This window comes from Monodon monoceros, unplaced genomic scaffold, assembly GCF_005190385.1.
Source record: "Monodon monoceros isolate NGI ecotype Baffin Bay Population unplaced genomic scaffold, NGI_Narwhal_1 Super_Scaffold_12, whole genome shotgun sequence".
In the NCBI taxonomy this organism is placed as follows: domain Eukaryota; kingdom Metazoa; phylum Chordata; class Mammalia; order Artiodactyla; family Monodontidae; genus Monodon; species Monodon monoceros.
In genome coordinates this window covers 59,474,165-59,491,640 of record NW_021703768.1, presented here as the reverse complement: position 1 = coordinate 59,491,640, position 17,476 = coordinate 59,474,165, and the positions used below count along the sequence as shown (strand labels likewise).

At 36.4% G+C, this 17,476-nt stretch overlaps 1 protein-coding gene across 8 annotated transcripts in view; it reads left to right on the top strand.

The window, feature by feature from the left end:
• ANKRD31 (ankyrin repeat domain 31) overlaps window positions 1-17,476 on the top strand; it is a 127,321-nt gene that overhangs the window by 63,222 nt on the left and 46,623 nt on the right. For 6 of the 8 annotated variants that reach the window (XR_003792690.1, XM_029217004.1, XM_029217003.1 and 3 more), the window contains 4 exons: window positions 748-885; window positions 8,670-8,812; window positions 14,740-14,902; window positions 17,004-17,119. Coding sequence is in view for 7 of the 8 variants with exons in the window: in XM_029217004.1 (XP_029072837.1) it covers window positions 748-885; window positions 8,670-8,812; window positions 14,740-14,902; window positions 17,004-17,119 (560 nt within the window). In the remaining variant the exon portion in view is untranslated. The remainder of the gene's footprint in view (window positions 1-747; window positions 886-8,669; window positions 8,813-14,739; window positions 14,903-17,003; window positions 17,120-17,476) is intronic. The other 2 variants (XM_029217006.1, XM_029217005.1) reach the window with 1 other exon arrangement.

The window sequence follows — 17,476 nt, the reverse complement described above, 5'->3', positions numbered from 1 at the left end:
TTTGTGGTCATTTGTTACAGCTACCACAGGAAACTAATACATTTCTCTAGCAGCACTGAATCATATTTTAATGTAATTTTTTACATGTCTGTCATTCCACTATACTGTAGGCCACTTGAAGAAGAGATATTGTCTTCTATTTTCTTTATATGATGTTACAAAAAATCTTTTAGTACATCATTTTAGCATAGTTTGGGAAAAAAACTATTCACTGTTTTTAGTTCCAACTCAAGTCTAACTTGTGATGCAAGGAAAAGATTTTAAAATCTTCAGATAATGATATTGTACTACATTTTCTATGAAAGAAAACGAAACACCCAATAGGCCATGGTTTGGCTCTTGGCATCTTTTGTGATCAGAAACACACCCACTGAGATACAAGAATAGTTATAGAAAGAGGATTTTTATAAAATCACAATTTGGTTTAAGAAAATTTTTATCCATTGATAGAGGACTACTGAGAGTGAAGTGAGTGTAGAAATGAAGCAAGTATTATTTGTTTTAATCAAGCATATGATAGAGTGAACAGCTAGAATGAATTTGAAGTAATGTGATCAGATGCTCTATCAATTCTTTACAAGTTATATTTTTAAATAGTAACAGCAATGATATTAATTGAGGTATGTTTCTGTGTAGTGCATCCTACTTAGGATGTTCTGAGGAAGTTGCTGTGTATTTTCTAAGATCCTTCATAATAATCAGCACTTGGCAGAAAAGAATACTCAGTTCTGCTTGGCAAATTTACAGAAATGAAAACAGCTGGGATCAATAAGAGGAATGCCAGAGGAGAAAGCCGGCTTCATTTGGCTGCCAGAAGAGGAAACTTGTCTCTGGTGAAAGCTCTGATAGAATCTGGAGCAGATGTGAATCTAAAAGATAACGCAGGTTTCGATTTTAAATTGTAGTTGTCTTTATAATTTGAACTCACTGATATACACATTTCATCTACCCTCCCCCATTTTGATCCTGGCTGATATATAGCTGCTCACTTTGAAAATCTTTTTATAATATATTATTATTTAGTTGAATAGTAAGATTTATCTTGGTTCACACCAATTGCTAAAATAACCTTCTCCTTTGAAACAGTTTTTAACATACGTTTGGGAGCATTCAGAGGTAGTATACAGAATGGGAAAGGAAAGAAGCTTTATTTAGACCTTTTCCTTGGAGACCTTAATATCATTATCTAATTTTGTAGAGAATACCAAATTTTCCCATTTCCCTGTCCCTTCTTTTCTTTCCTTGTCTATTAATACTGTTCCTTTTTTCTCCCATGTCTTGTTTTTATCTTAAACCTCCATTTTTAAATTGGCCTTCTAACATTTTTCTCAAGCACAAAAGAAACTTGTATAAGGAATTCCAGAGGGAAAAACTCAGATTGATTGATCAAATGTCATTTCAAAGAGAAATGTGACAATACAAGATATAAATAGGAAGGTCAGATGATCTTACTCTATTTTAATATCTGACTTGAAACCATTTGACATGATTAGTATTTACTCTGGTCCCATTATATCTTATGCTCTGTGAGTCTTTTGGCACTTGTATCAACAAATATTTTTGATGTGGTTAATTTGTTTAAAAAAAAGAAGCATACTTTTTTATTGAGGTATACTTGATTTATTATATTAGTTTCAGGTGTACAACATAGTGATTCAAAGTTGTAATATTGTACAACTGTACCTCAAAAAAATTTTTAATTACAAATAAAACTAAAAAACAAACAAAAAAACCCAAAGTTGATAGATTATATTCCACTTAGCTATTGTAAAATATTGGCTATATTCCCTGTGCTACAATATATCCTTGTAGCTTATTTATTTTATACATAGTAGTTTGTACCTTTTAATCCCCTACGCCTATCTTGCCCCTCCCCCCTTCCCTCTCCCTACTGGTAACCACTACTTTATTGTTTATATCCATGAATCTGTTTCTGTTTTGCTGAATTTGCTTGTTTCTTTTATTTTTTAGATTCCACAGGTAAGTGATAACATAGAGTATCTTTCTCTGTCTGACTTATTTCACTAAACATAATACCCTTCAGGTCCATCCATGTTTTTGCACAAGGCAAAATTTCGTTCTTTTTATGCCCAAGTAGAATTCATTGCATATATACACACACACACACACACACACACACACACACACACACACACACCACATCTTTATCCTTTCATCTGTTGATGGACACTTAGGTTGCTTTTATGTCTTGGCTATTGTAAATAATGTTACTGTGAACACTGGGGTGCATGTATCTTTTTGAATTAGTGTCTGTTTTCTTCAGATATATACCCAGCAGTGGAATTGTTGAATCATATGATAATTCTGTTTTTAGTTTTTTGAAAAACCTCCATACTGTTTTCTACAGTTGCTGCACCAATTTACATGCCCAGCAGTGTACAAGGGCTCCCTTTTTTACATATCCTCAGCAATATTTGTTATTGGTGGGTTTTTTTATGATAATCATTCTGACAGGAGTAGGATATCTCATTGTGGCTTTGATTTACATTTTTTTGATGATTAGCAATGTTGAGCATCTTTTCATGTGCCTGTTGGCCATCTGTATGTCTTTGGAAAAATGTCTATTCAGGTCTTCTGCCCATTTTTTGACTGGCATGTTTCTTTTATTGGTTTTGAATTCTATGAGCTGTTTATATATTTTGGATATTAACCCCTTATTGGTCATGTCATTTGCAAATATTTCCTCCCATTCAGTAGATTTTCTTTTCATTTTGTCAGTGGTTTCCTTTGCTGTGCAAAAGCGTTTAAGTTTAACTGGGTCCCATTTGTTTATTTTTTATTTTGATTCCTTTGCCATAGGAGACAGATACAAAACAATGTTGCTATGATTTATGTCAGAGTATGCTGTCTATGTTTTCTTCTAGGAGTTTTATGGTTTCCAGTCTTACATTTAGTTCTTTAGTCCATTTTGAGTTTATGTTTGTATAGATGTGAGAAATGTTCTAATTTCATTCTTTTACATGTAGCTCTTCAGTTTTCCCAGCACCACTTATTGAAGAAACTGTCTTTTCTCCATTGTTTATTCTTGCCTCCTTTGTCATAGATTAATTGACATAAATGTGTGGATTTATTTCTGGGCTGTCTGTCCTGTTCCATTGATCTGTGTGTCTGTTTGTGCCAGTATGAGACTGTTTTGATTACTGTAGCTTTGTAGTATAGTCTGAAGTCAGGGAATGTGATTCCTCCAGCTCTGGTCTTCTTTCTTGAGATTGTTTTGGCTATTCGAGGTCTTTTGTATTACAGTACAAGTTTTAAAATTATTTGTTCTAGTTCTGTGAAAAATGCCATTGGTATTATGATAGGAACTGCATTGAATCTGTAGATTGCCTTGGGTAGTACGGTCATTTTAACAATATTAATTCTTCTAATCCATGAACACGGTATATCTTGTCTCTCCATCTGGGTGTGTCATCTTCAGTTGTTTTTTTTTTTTCATCACTGTCTTATAATTTTCTGAGTACAGCTCTTTTACCTCCTTAGGCAGGTTTATCCCCAGGTATTTGTCTTTTTGATGCAGTTGAAAATGAGAAGGTTCCTTAATTTCTCTTTCTGATAATTTGTTGTTAGTGTATAGAAATACAACAGATTTCTGTATGTTAATCTTATATCCTGCAACTTAACTGAATTTATTGATGTGCTCTAGTAGTTTTTTGGTGGTGTCTTTAGGATTTTTCTATGTATAGTACCATGTCATCTGCAAAGAGTGACAGTTTTACTTCTTCCTTTCCAATTTGGATTCCTTTTATTTCTTTTTCTTGTCTCATTGGAGTGGCTAGGCCTTCTAATAATGTGTTGAATAAAAGTGGCAAGAGTGGGCATCCTTGTCTTGTTCCTGATATTAGAGGAAATGCTTCCAGCTCTTCACATTGAACATGATTTTAGCTGTGGGCTTATCATATATGGTCTTTATAACATGGAAGTATGTTCCCTCTATACCTGCTTTGTGGAGAGTTTTTTTCAAAATGGATGTTGAATTTTATCCAAAGCTTTTCTGCATCTGTGGATATGATCATATGATTTTTATTCTTCAATTTGTTAATGTGATGTGTCACATTGAACGATTTGTGGATATTGAGTCATCCTTGCATCCCTGGGATAAATCCCACTTAATCATGGTGTATGATGTTTTTAATGTATTGTTGGATTCTGTTTGCTAATATTTTGTTGAAGATTTTTGCATCTATGTTCATCAGTGATAATGGCCTGTAATTTTCTTCTTTTGTGTGATATCTTTCTCTGGTGTCAAGGAGATGCTGGTCTTGTAGAATGAGTTTGGAATTGTTTGTTCCTCTGCAATTTTTGGAATAGTTTGAGCAGGATAGGTGTTAATTCTTCCCTAAATATTTGGTAGATTTCACCTGTGAAGCCATCTGGACTTTGGTTCCTTTGGGGTTTTTCATTACTGATTCAATTTCATTACTGGTAATTTATCTGTTCCTATTTTCTATTTCTTCCTGATTCAGTCTTAGGAGACTGTACATTTCTAGGAATTTGTCCATTTCTTGTAGGTTGTCCTTTTTATTGGCATATAGTTGTTTGTAGTAATCTTTTATGATCCTTTGTATTTCTGTGGTGTCCATTGTAACTTCTTTTACCTTTCTGATTTTATTGATTTGGGCCCTCTCTCTTTTTCTGTTGGTGAGTCTGGCCAAAGTGTTGTCAATTTTGTTTATCTTTTCAAAGAACCAGCTCTTAGTTTCATTGATCTTTTCTATTTTTTTTAGCCTCTATTTAATTTATTTCTGCTGTGATCTTTAAGATTTCTTTCCTTCTACTAACTTTCAGGTTTTTTGTTCTTTTTCTCTAGTTCTTTGGGTGTAAGTTTAGATTGTTTATTTGAGATTTTTCTTGTTTCCTGAGGTAATTTTTTTTTTTAACATCTTTATTGGAGTTTAATTGCTTTACAATGGTGTGTTAGTTTCTGCTGTATAACAAAGTGCATCAGCTATACATAGACATATATCCCCATATCTCCTCCTTCTTGCGTCTCCCTCCCACCCTCCCTATCTCAACCCTCTAGGTGGACACAAAGCACTGAGCTGATCTCCCTGTGCTATGCAGCTGCTTCCCATTAGCTATCTATTTTACATTTGGTAGTGTATATATGTCCATGCCACTCTCTCACTTGGTCCCAGCTTACCCTTCCCCCTCCCCATGTCCTCAAGTCCCTTCTCTACGTCTGCGTCTTTATTCCTGTCCTGCCCCTAGGTTCTTCAGAACCCCTTTTTTTTTTTTTTAGATTCCATATATATGTGTTAGCGTATGGTATTTGTTTTCCTGTTTCTGACTTACTTCACTCCTAAGGAAATCTTGTATCACTATAAACTTCTCTCTTAGAACTGCTGTTCCTGCATCCCATAGATTTTGGATCATTGTGTTCTCATTTTCATTTGTCTCTAGGTATTTGTTGTTTTTTCCTTTGATTTCTTCAGTGATCTGTTGGTTGTTTAGTAGTATGTTGCTTAACTTCCATATGTTTGTGTTTTTTGCAGTTTTGTTCTTGTAGTTGATTTCTGGTCTCATAATGTTGTGGTCAGAAAAGATGCTCAACATGATTTCAGTTTTCTTATATTTACCAGTTCTTGTTTTGTGGCCTAGCATGTGACCTATCCTGGAGACTGTTCCTTATGCACTTGAAAAGAATGTGTATTCTGATGCTTTTGGATGGAATGTTTTATATATATCAATTAAGTTCATCTGGTATAATGTGTCATTTAAGGCCAGTTTTTCTGTATTGATTTTCTGTCTGGATGATCTGTCCATTGATGAAAGTGGGGTGTTAAAGTCCCCTACTGTGTTACTGTCAATTTCTCCCTTTATGTCTGTTAATATTTGCTTTATGTATTTAGGTGGCCCTATATTGGGTGCAAATATATTTAAAATCGTTATACCTTCTTCTTGGATTGATTCCTTGATCATTATGTAATGTCCTTCTTTGTCTCTTGTAACAGTTTTTGTTTTAATGTCTATTTTGTCTGTTACAGATATTGTTACCCCAGTTTGCTTTTTGTTTCCATTTTCATGGAATACCTTTTTCCATCCCCTCACTTTCAGTCTGTGTGTGTCTTTAGATCTCAAGTGAGTCTCTTGTAGGTAGCATATATATGGGTCTTGTTCTTGTATCCATTCAGCCACTCTGTGTCTTTTGATTGGAGCATTTAGTCCATTTACATTTAAAGTAATTGTTGATATGTATGTACTTATTGCCATTGTATTCATGGTTTGGGAGTTGTTTTTGTAATTCTTTTTTATTCCTTTCTTCTTTTGTTCTCTTCTCTTGTGATTTTATGATTATCTTTAATGGTATGTTTGGTTTCCATTCTCTTTTTTGCATGTGGCTCTATTATAGATTTTTGATTTGTGGTTACCATGAGTTTTATTTATATATGTGTGTGTATATATATATATGATTATTTTAACTTGCTGATCTCTTAATTTCAGATGCATTTTAACAACCCTGCATTTTTACTCTCCTCACCTCACAATTACTGTTTTCAACATCGTATTTTTCATGTATTTGTTTTGTGTATTCCTTAACTGCTTATTGTGGATATAGATGATTTTACTACTTTTGTCTTTTAACCTTCCTAATAGTTTTGTACCCAGTTGACTTACTACCTTTACTGTATATTTGCCTTTACTGATGAACTTTTTCTTTTGTGATATTCATGTTTCCAGTTATGGCCTTTTCCTTTTTGCTTAGAGGAGTCCCTTTAACATTTCACATAAAGCTGGTTTGCTGGTGCTGAACTCTTAGCTCTTGCTTGTCTGTACAACTTTTGATATCATCATCAAATTTGAATAAGAGCCTGGCTGGGTAGAGTATTTTTTGTTGTACATTTTTCCCTTTCATCACTTTAAATATAAGCTGCCAGTACCTTCTGACCTGCATAGTTCTGTTGCAAAGTCAGCTGAAAGCCTTATAGGAGTTCCCTTGTATGTTATTTGTTGCTTTTCCCTTCCTGCTCTTAATATTCTCTCTTTATCTTTCAATTTTTCCATTTAAATCACAGTGTATCTTAATGTGGTCCTCTTTATGTTGATCCTGTTTGGGGCTGTCTGTGCTTCCTGGACCTGGATATCTCTTTCCTTTCCCAGATTAGGGGAGTTTTCAGATTATTATGTTTTAAAGTATGCTTTCCGTCCCTTTCTCTCTCTCTTCGTCTTCTGGGACTCCTATAATGAAAATGTTGGTACACTTGATAATTGTCCCAGAGAGCTCTTAAACTGTCCTCACTTCTTGATTTCCACTACCCTGTCTTCCAGATTGCTGATTCGTTCCTATATATATCATTTAGTGTACTGTTAATTCCTTTTAGTGTATTTTTCATTTCAGTTATTGTATTCTTCATCTGTTTGGTTGTTCTTTATGTTTTCTAACTCTTTGTTAAAAACTTCTAACTTCTCTGTTCATCCAGTCTTCTCCAAAGTTCTTTTGTTATCCTTACAGTCATTACCTTGAACTCTTTCTCAGGTAGATTTCCTATCTCCACTTAGTTCTTCTGAGGTTTTGTCTTGTTCATTTGTTTTGAACATGTTCCTGTGTTGCCTCATTTTGCTTAACTAGTTATTTCTATGTATCTGGTAGGCTTGTTACATATCCCACCCATGGAGAAGTAGCCTTTTATAGGAAATGTCTTAAGCTTCCAGGAGTTCACTCCCCTCTGATCACTAGAGCTGTATGTTCTAGGGGTGCCCCCTAAGTGGGCTACATGGGTCCTTCTGTTGTGGCAGGCTGACTACTGTGTGTGGTCTCGTAGGCTTGGCTGGCCCCCAGTACAGTTGGTTGCCAGGCCCTGCTTTGTGTGGAGGCTGCTGGCCCCTGGTTGGTGGGGCTAGGTCACAAGGTGGCTGGCTGCTAAACCCCAGGGGACCCCAGGACTAGTGCTGGCTCACTGATGGGCAGAGTCTGGGTATAGGAGATCCCAGGGCTGGTGCCCATTTGCCAGTGGGTGAAGCTAGTTCTTGGGACCAGTGCCAGCCCACTGGCGAGCAGAGCCAGGTCCTGGGGTCTGGCTTCAGGACCCAGGGGTCCCAGAGCTCGTGTTGGACTGCTGGTGAGTGGGGCCAGTTCCTGATACAGGTGGCTGTGGGGTTCAGTGTGTCCTAAAGTTTGTGTTGGCCTACTGCTAGGCAGAGCTTGGACCCAGCTGGTCGTAGGGTTGGTGCTGGCCTGCCTGTGGGTAGGCTGACTCCTGCCACAGCAGGCTGTGGGGCTGTAGTTGTCCTGGGGCTGGTGTCCACCCACTGTGGGTGAGGCTGTTCCCAAGGCTAAAGCAGCCTTGCTGGTGCACAGACCTGGGGCCTAAGGATTTCTCGGCTGGTGCCTGCCCACTGGTGGGTGGAACTGGGTGCCAAGGTCTCTGGCTACAGGGCCCTGTGGATCCTGGGTCTAGAGTTTGTACACTGGTGGGCGGGTCTGGATCCTGGGCCCTCTGGTGGACAGGCCCATGTCCAGGGGCAGCTCTGGGCTCAGGGATCTTTAGGTAGCCTGTTTTCAATATTATTTCTTTTCCAGTACTTAGTACATACATTTGAATCAATAAAGTTAATAATTCCATTAGTGCAAATAAACTTAATAATGAATATACTACTTGAATACTGATTTGTAAGCAGCTTGTTTTGTTTTTTCTTTTTTCCCTTTTTAGGTTGGACACCACTTCATGAGGCAGCTAGTACGGGATGTCATGATATAATTGTAGAGTTGTTAAAAGCTAGTGCTAATGTTAATTGTGAAAATGTAGATGGAATTCTGCCCTTACATGGTGCTGTTGCAAACAACCATTTAAAGGTATAGTGCACATCAGATTAGGTTCCTATTTCTTTTTCTTTAAAAAGTGAGTGAAGACAGTGAAGATATTTTAAATTGCGAACTGAAGTGATTCCTTAAAACAAATGATTTTTAAAAACTGCTTAAAAGTACAAATGAATATGATATTACATATAGATTAGAAAACCAGTGTATTTCCTAATGAATCATTTTTCCATTGTCTCTTCATCATGTAATTCATGTAAGTGAGAATAAAATGAAAGGGCTAGAAGTAAACACAGCCTATTAATATAATACATTCCAATTTTAATTGCGTTAAATGCTTTGCTGTTGTGTATAAAAGAGTCTATATAGTGATGATATATGTGACAGCCAGATGTTTTTTAAACTTGAAATTTCTCAGTGGGTTTGAAGTTTCAAAGAAATGGGTAAAAGCTCAAGTTGCTTGTTTCCTTGGGGGTTCTTGTATTTTTTCTCCTTTTTTTTTTTTTTAATCAGATAGCTATGGTAAAAATATCACAAGAGAAAATCACCAGGGTAATTATTTCAGTAACACTCAATTTCAAATCTAGACTTTAAAATTCTCCAGATTTTTAAACTCATCTTTTTTGTTCGACAAACCTTAGAAGATTTGTCAGTAGGCAATATAGACTTCAGGAATAATTATTGGCTTTGAAAAATAGTTAAGGAAACTACCAGCAGCAACAACAATATAAAACCAAGGTTCATACAAAAAATTCCTTGGATCTCTCACTAAAACTACTTCATCTGTCTCTAGGTATTTTTAATAGCCTGGTAATTTTATTTAATTTTATGAAAATATATCCCCACTGTTTTCAGTCTAAATATAGTCATGTGAAAGAATAGTATTGAATTTATGATTTGCAGAGATAAGAGAGGTAAACTAATGATTAAGAATAATACCAAATGGGTGGGCTAATGTCCAGGGAGGCTTCTTTTGATCAAAGAAGCTCTTTGACCTTTAAGATATTTAAATTAAAAAAGAATTGACAAAGTCTCAAGGTTATGTGGTCATGCAATGGAAGAAAGCAAACAGGAAGAGTCATTGAAGTGATGAACTTACTGGTTATATGTACAGGGAAAAGGTTACTTAAAGTGAAACCACTTAAATAAGGGCCAAAATTTCGTAGTAGGAAAATCAGGATTTTAGACATTATCCTGAAAAATGCAATATAAACAAAATAAGGGGTTTCCCAATACCACCACCCCTATACTTGGAAATTTGTTAGAAGGTGTTACAGAGCTCAGCATATGATTGTGTTCATAGCTAAGATTTATTACAGCAGTATAGTAAGGGTACACAGGGGGATCATCAGAGAAAAAGGTGGAGTCTGGAGGTATCCATGTGCAGGCTGTACTATGCACTCTTCCTTATGAGAGGTCACATACAGTTTGCTTTTCCCTCAGCAGTGAAAATGTAGCAACGTAAGTGCAATGTTTCTGTCCAGGGAAGCTCATTAGAAACTCAGTGCTCAAGATTTATACTGAGGGCTGGTCATGTAGGCACCCTCTGCCTAGCACATAGCAAGATTCCAGACTCCCAGAAGCATAAATAAACCACATTGCTTGTGTAGACAGTTTAAGCACAGAGAGCCACTCTTATCAATTAGGGACAGTTTTATATCAGTGTAGGGCACTGTTTACCAGCCAAGTTCACAGATGCCAGCTACAGACCAACCTAACAAGCAGCCTTTCTAGATAGCAGTTTTATGCCTGCTATGTTAACTCCTTTCTAAATAGTATTATATTTAGTTTCTAATTGAAATACATACTGATTTCTGGAACAGCAAAAACAGAATAATGTATGCTTTCTTGGCCTAGCTTTTCTGGCAAAATAGTATGACAGCACATAGGACATCCTTTATCTCACAGTTGGTTTTTTGCATCATGACCTCAGGGAAGGTCTCTTTTTCAAAAATTTTGAGAGGTACCACAAGTTTTCCCTAGGACCTGTATTAATCCATTCATATTCAAAAGTTTTCTTTTTTTTAGGTTAACAGTTTTACCTCTAAGTTTCTCATTTATCAGTTGTTTCACAGGTGCTTCAAGCATTTCTACAATATTATTATTATTTTTGCTGTACGTGGGCCTCTCACTGTTGTGGCCTCTCCTGTTGCGGAGCACAGGCTCCGGACGCGCAGGCTCAGCGGCCATGGCTCACGGGCCTAGCTGCTCCGCGGCATGTGGGATCTTCCCGGACTGGGGCACGAACCGCGTCCCCTGCATCGGCAGGTGGACTCTCAACCACTGCGCCACCAGGGAAGCCCTACAATATTATTTTAATATGTGACTTCAGGAAATCCTACATCTTTACATTTTGGCTTTGTAATCAATTTGTAGTGTATTTCCATTTTATTGTTGGCTATTTACAATATCAGGGACCAGTAGTAAATTGACCAAAACTCAAGAGAAATATGTTGACTTGATGGATGGGAAAAAATGCCACGTTATTGAACAGGATTAGATCAAATTTTGTAAGTAGCCTTCATAAATGAGAATTTTCCTATTTTGAAGACTGTAGCTTCCCTCATAGAAATTTGGTAACTTCAAGGGTTAGAGAAAATGATAACTCAGATGTAGAGGGTCTTCTGTAAAGTAAATGCCAAGAACTGAAAATTCACCCCAGGAAATAGCAGAAAGGGAGCTTGACAAAACACCGAACTGGATTTTAGAGAACTTGAGTTCTAGGCCTAGTTCTGCTGCTTGAGAAAGTTAAAGATATCTTTACCCCTGAAATAAGGAATTTGATCTAGAGCTGTACTGTCCTATACTGTAGCCACTAACCACATGTGGCTATTTAAATTTAAATTACTTAAAATTAATTAAATTAAAAAATTCAATTCTTGGACTTCCCTGGTGGTCCAGTGGTTAAGACTTCACCTTCCAATGTAGGGGTTGCAGGGTTTGATCCCTGGTCGGGGAGCTAAGATCCCACATGCCTTGTGGCCAAAAATCCAAAACATAAAGCAGAAGCAATATTGTAACAAATTCAATAAAGACTTTTAAAATGGTCTGCATCAAAAAAAAAAATCTTAAAAAGAAAATTCAGGGACTTCTCTGGCGGTCCAGTGGGTTAAGATTCTGCCCTCCCAATGCAGGGGGCCTGGGTTTGATTCCTTGTCAGGGAACTAGATCCCACATGCATGCCACAACTAAGAGTTTGCATGCCACGACTAAGAGTCCTCATGCCACAGCTAAAAGATCCCACACACTGCAATGAAGGTCCAGCCCGCTGCAACAAAGAATCCTAGTGCCGCAACTAAGACCCAGAGCAGCCAAAATAAATAAATAAATAAAAATTTTTTTGGAAAGTTTCAATTCTTCAGTTGCATTAGCCACATTTGAAGTACTCAATAGCTACATGTGGCAGTGGCTCCCATATTAGACAGTATAGATTAGAACATTTCCATCATAACAGAAAACTCTGTTGAACAGCTCTGGTCTAGAGCAAGGATTGGTAAATATTTCCTACAGAGGGCTAATCAACAGTTTAGGTTTTCCGGGCCACACAGTCTCTATTGCAACTACTCAACTGCTGTTCTAGTGCAAAAGCAACCCTAGACAACATGTAAATGAGTGGGTTTGACTGTGTGCCAATACAACTTAATTTACAAAGTCAGGCAGCAGACTGGATTTAGCCCATGGGCCATAGTTTGCTATTGCTTGATCTAGAGAATTACTGACGTTCTTTTACCTAAGTGGTGATAAAGACAAAGTTTGCTTTTGGAATAACCTTCCACATCTCTGTTGCCTTTACTTTAAGGAGAAATATTCTATTTAAAAAGAAGGAGGTAGTATTTTTAATGATATTTTAATTCCTTTGATACTGATATATTGCCAGCATCTTTCTTCATATCTTCATTGACTTTCCCTCCATGTGACAGTTCTTCTATCATTGACTCATTTTATTTCTGACTCACTTTCTCCCCTTTTGTCCCTATTTCTTTATTTTGAGATAGGATATTGATAGATGATCTAGAAAGATTAATAAGGGGGAGCAAGAAAGGTAAATATATGGTACTGTAGGCCTACTAAATATCAATTCTATAACACCCTGTATATTTAATTCCTAATTTTCTCTCTGGCATGACTACATGCAAAGTTATTCAACATCTTATTTTCTTTTTCAACTTTCAATTTAAAAAAATCTTAATTTCTTTTTTAAGTTATCTTCCAAGATGGTCATGTATTCTACATTGTAAAATGTGGAGAATAAAAAGATAAGGAAAAGAAGAATAAGAGATTTTGTTAAAAGATAAAATGTGGGGGGGAATGGGTACCCACTTTTGTACAAGATGGGATAGCAGGGATAAGATATTTCTTCCCACCTTAAAAACTAGAAAAGTGAGCAAAATATATGAAATAACAGTTTTGAGACATTAGACAACATGCAGCAGAGGGCAGTGATCCCCGACAGGATGGAAACATGAGACGAACCGTATGATTGCCCCACCTCATGGACTAGGAGGAGTTTTCAGGCAGAAGCCTAGGGAGGAAGAAAGCAAATAGCCTTATGATCTCAATGAGTTGAGAAGGTTGTTTTGAGTTTTAAACTCCAACAGCTGAAATTTATGGGGCAAAATACCAGACAGAATATATCTGCACAGAGAGAATTCTCCAGGGATTTAAAGGGGAATCCCCTCAATTCCTTGGCTGATCTACAGATGTGGGTAAGGAAACTACATGAGGTTAAGCAAAGAGCCAGCAGGCTGGAGATTACACAGGGCTAAATAGGGGAGTGTTTTCCTTAAGCCCCACCATGTGCCAAATACTTCACACGGGTTCACATTTAAGCCTCATAGGTGAGAGAAATGAGGTTCTGATGGTAAATAACTTGCCCAAGGACATAGATAGTAGCAGGAGTGAATTTTGTATGCTTGACTTTAAAACAAATAGGCTGATAGAACAAATAAGGAGCTATCCTTATTACTTCTACTGGCCCATTTGCTCCTAAGTTTTTCTGCTTTTCCATACCTGGACACAAGTTGAAAGAGAAAAGCTACTAGCACATATGCATATCTTTACTTTAACAAAATACTGACCATTTTTCCTGAACAAAAGATTTTTCAGTGGTTTGAGTCATTTGCCTTGTGCAGATGGAATCACTGATTGTTTTTTACTAGTTGACTTATACTGTCAACTAATTAGTGACAATCTTTAACTTTGATGACTTATAAACTTCTAATACACAACTTTGAGTTATTCAAATTTTTTAAACACAAATTTGAGTTATTTGAGTTATTCAGGGAAGCATTATTTATATTAGAAACTTTTGCCCCCAAAATGTCACAACATTTATCTTTGACCTCAGTTTTCTCTTCTTTAAAAGGTGGGGTTGGAGTAGATTATTTCTGTTTCTTTTTAATCTTATTAACATTCTGTGAATATGTCATCTATTTAGGAAACATTTGCATAGAAAATATTAGAATGGACATTAGGTTCCCAGGCTAGCTTATAAAACCTCCTAAACAAGTAACATACCTGAAATATAGTTCAAATGAAACTTTATTCAACTATGTCTGATGGCAATTTATAATACAGTGTATAATTTAATATAATCCTGAAATGATCCCTCCTCCCTTCTCCATCCTATCTTCCAGCAGTTTAGGGGAGGACAAAGGGCTGTGTTAAAGAGATAGAGTAAATCCTTTTGCACATCAGTCTCCCAAAGTCTGCCTCTTCAGCCATGAAGGCAGCATATCTGGTACTTTCATGTCATGGTGTTTGGTTCTTCTGTGAGGACAGATCAGGCCAAATCAGTGGAGCAGTTTACAGTTGTCATATCAAATTTAATCAAGATTTTCTTGGTCAGAGTTTGAAAACTTTTTTTGATAACTTTTAATACTTGATAGTGGTGTCTTGTAATGAAAGCAGGAATTATTGATCTTAGGTGTCTGTAGAGATAACTTTGGAAAAATACCTTTTAGGCAGCTGAGATTCTACTACAACATGGAGCAAACCCTAATCAAAAGGATCAAAAGCAGAAGACTGCTTTGGATGAAGCAGATGATAAAAACATGAAAGAACTGCTAAAATCTTATGGTGCTATTGAGACTGACAATAGAGATGAGAGTAATGCTGTAGTCACCGGTATGTATGTCAGTGGTGCTTGCTATTTTATAAGGGTGTGTACCTCTGCTTAGAAAAAGAAAATCTTAAGATTTGTGTAAATTATTTCATAACTAGGGATAAATGTTTTGTATGTTTATTAAACTCTTGAAAAGCATCATTTATTTTTAGAAATAACATTTCCAAACTTGGTTTAATTTATAGATTATATGGTCCTGTTGTACTGGGATTATATGTTGAAACAAAACATATCATTCATTAAACAAACATTAATCTCTCGTAACATTGGATCTGAGATAGAGATGTCACTGAAACTGTGCAGATTGGTTTACTTGTAGTGGGGCTGGAAAAGAATGACATTATACTAAAGTCTTTGAAACTAATATTCCATTACTTCAAAATTTGTAATGATGCCAACTTTCCAAGACAAATTTTCTAATGCTAGAATATGAATTTGTTAAGCAAATATATTATGCTTATATATGTATGTGAGTGTATGCGTAATATATTACAATGGAAAGAATATTTCAAGGGAATATATAGGTAAAATTTTGTGAACCATTTTTAGCAGTAGTTTGCACTTAAATAATATAATGAGTTATCTATAAGAAATAAGCATTTAATCCTGCCATTTGTGGCAACATGGGTGAACCTGGAGGACGTTATGCTAAGTGAAATAAGCATAGAAAGACACAGAAAGGCAAACTCTTTATGATGTCACTTATATGTGGAACCTAAAAAAGTCAAGCTTAAAGAACCAGGTAGGTAGTTGAATGGTGGTTGCCAAGGGCTTGGGAGAGGGGGTGATGGGGGGGGAGATGGGAAAATGTTGGTCAAAGAATACAAACTTTCACTTATAAGATGAATTAGTTTTGGGGAGCTAATATATAAGATGATGATTATAGTTTATAATAATAAATTGTATACTTAAAATTTGCCAAGAGAGTAAATCTTAAATGTTCTCACCAACACACACACGGTAACAATGTCAGGTGATGGATGTGTTAAAAAAAAAAAAAAAAAGAAAGAAGCATTTAGTCAACACTAATTGAGAAAACGTACATTTGTTGAGCACCTGCTATACAAACCAGGCACTTGCCCAAGAAGAGCTTCCAGTCTTGTGAGGAGATAACCAGAAAACAGGCAGTTAAACACAACTTTGGGAATGTTGAGGAGAGAGAATTGTTCTTCCTTTTCCTTCATGCTTGAGCCTTGACTCATAGAAGAAGAAAGCCGGGAACTTATCTGTCCTCTCTATAAGGGAGAATATTAGGAAGAGAAACCCCGTGACTCACTTTTCCCCCAGCCTACCACAGTCCTTACCAACTGTTTGTTTTCAAGGGAGGAATCATTATTATTGATATGATTGGTGAGAGGCAAGGATAATCATTGTGTCCTATTTTACTAGTGAGCTAGATCACGTGTAGGTCAAAGTCAAGAGACTGATACACAAATCTTCTTTTCTTTGCCTGCTACCATATGCTAAGTCCATAGGGTCAGGGACTTTCTTAGAGCCCCAGGCATGTCTCTTTCCCTATTCAAAGCCATATTTGGAGTTATTGGGTACTCTTGTTAAAAAGTGCTGTATCTATTCCCACTTTTCTGTTGTTTCTTGTATATACCTTTCCTTCATCAGGTTCCCCAGCAGAATGAGGGGTATAGGGTACCCATATATGGAGAAAGAGAATCCAAAATGGGAGAAGGTTCAGAGAGAATTTTACGGAGACAGTGAATTATAGTCGTAGTATTTAAGAGCATGGACTTGAAGTCAGATCTGGTTTCAGTACTAGCTATGTAACTTTAGGCAACTTCTTGAATCCCTCTAAGCTTCACGTTCCTCTTCTGTAAAATAGATGTAATTAATTACCTACCTCATGGGCTCATATGAAGATTAAATAAGATGATTCAGGAAAAGAATTCGATGTCCAGCATGTGATAAGTATTCAGCAAATGTTAGCTGTAGTTAGTCAATTGATAATAAATAATGAGGTGCTGACCAGCATTAAGATATCATAGTAATTATAGACTTACTTTATCCTTCCCATTCCTGTCACCATTACAGTTGATAAAATGATGCTAAATTTTTACACATTCTTATATTTTCTAATTTTATGTTTTAAAGTAAAAATTCCTGCTATCCAGGCAAAAAGACATAAACAGTGTTTTTGTGATGACTGCAAAACTGTTGATACACGTTCTATTTCACACCAAGAAAAAACAAAAGAAAACCTCGCCATGGTGAGTGAAGTTGAAATCCTTTTGTTCTTCAGCCTAGAAAATGCCATTCTTTGGGCCAGCCAGCCATTGGCTGTTGGCAGCACTCTTTCCATTTTAAGGACATACAGGTTGAAAATGTTTTTTGTCATAAGAAAATAATACAGCATAATTGAACAGAATGAACCAAGAAAATATGGTATATAGTTAACTCTCCATTATCTGCACTGAACACAGAATTATAGTTTAGCTGCTATCCTTTACACCTAGATTGCATTTTTTGGCTACTTCTTATCCGACAGACAGTGCCACTGTCATAGCGTGTCTTCACCCACCCACTTCCAAAAAGTATCTAAGATACATACTAGGTAGAAAAGACCC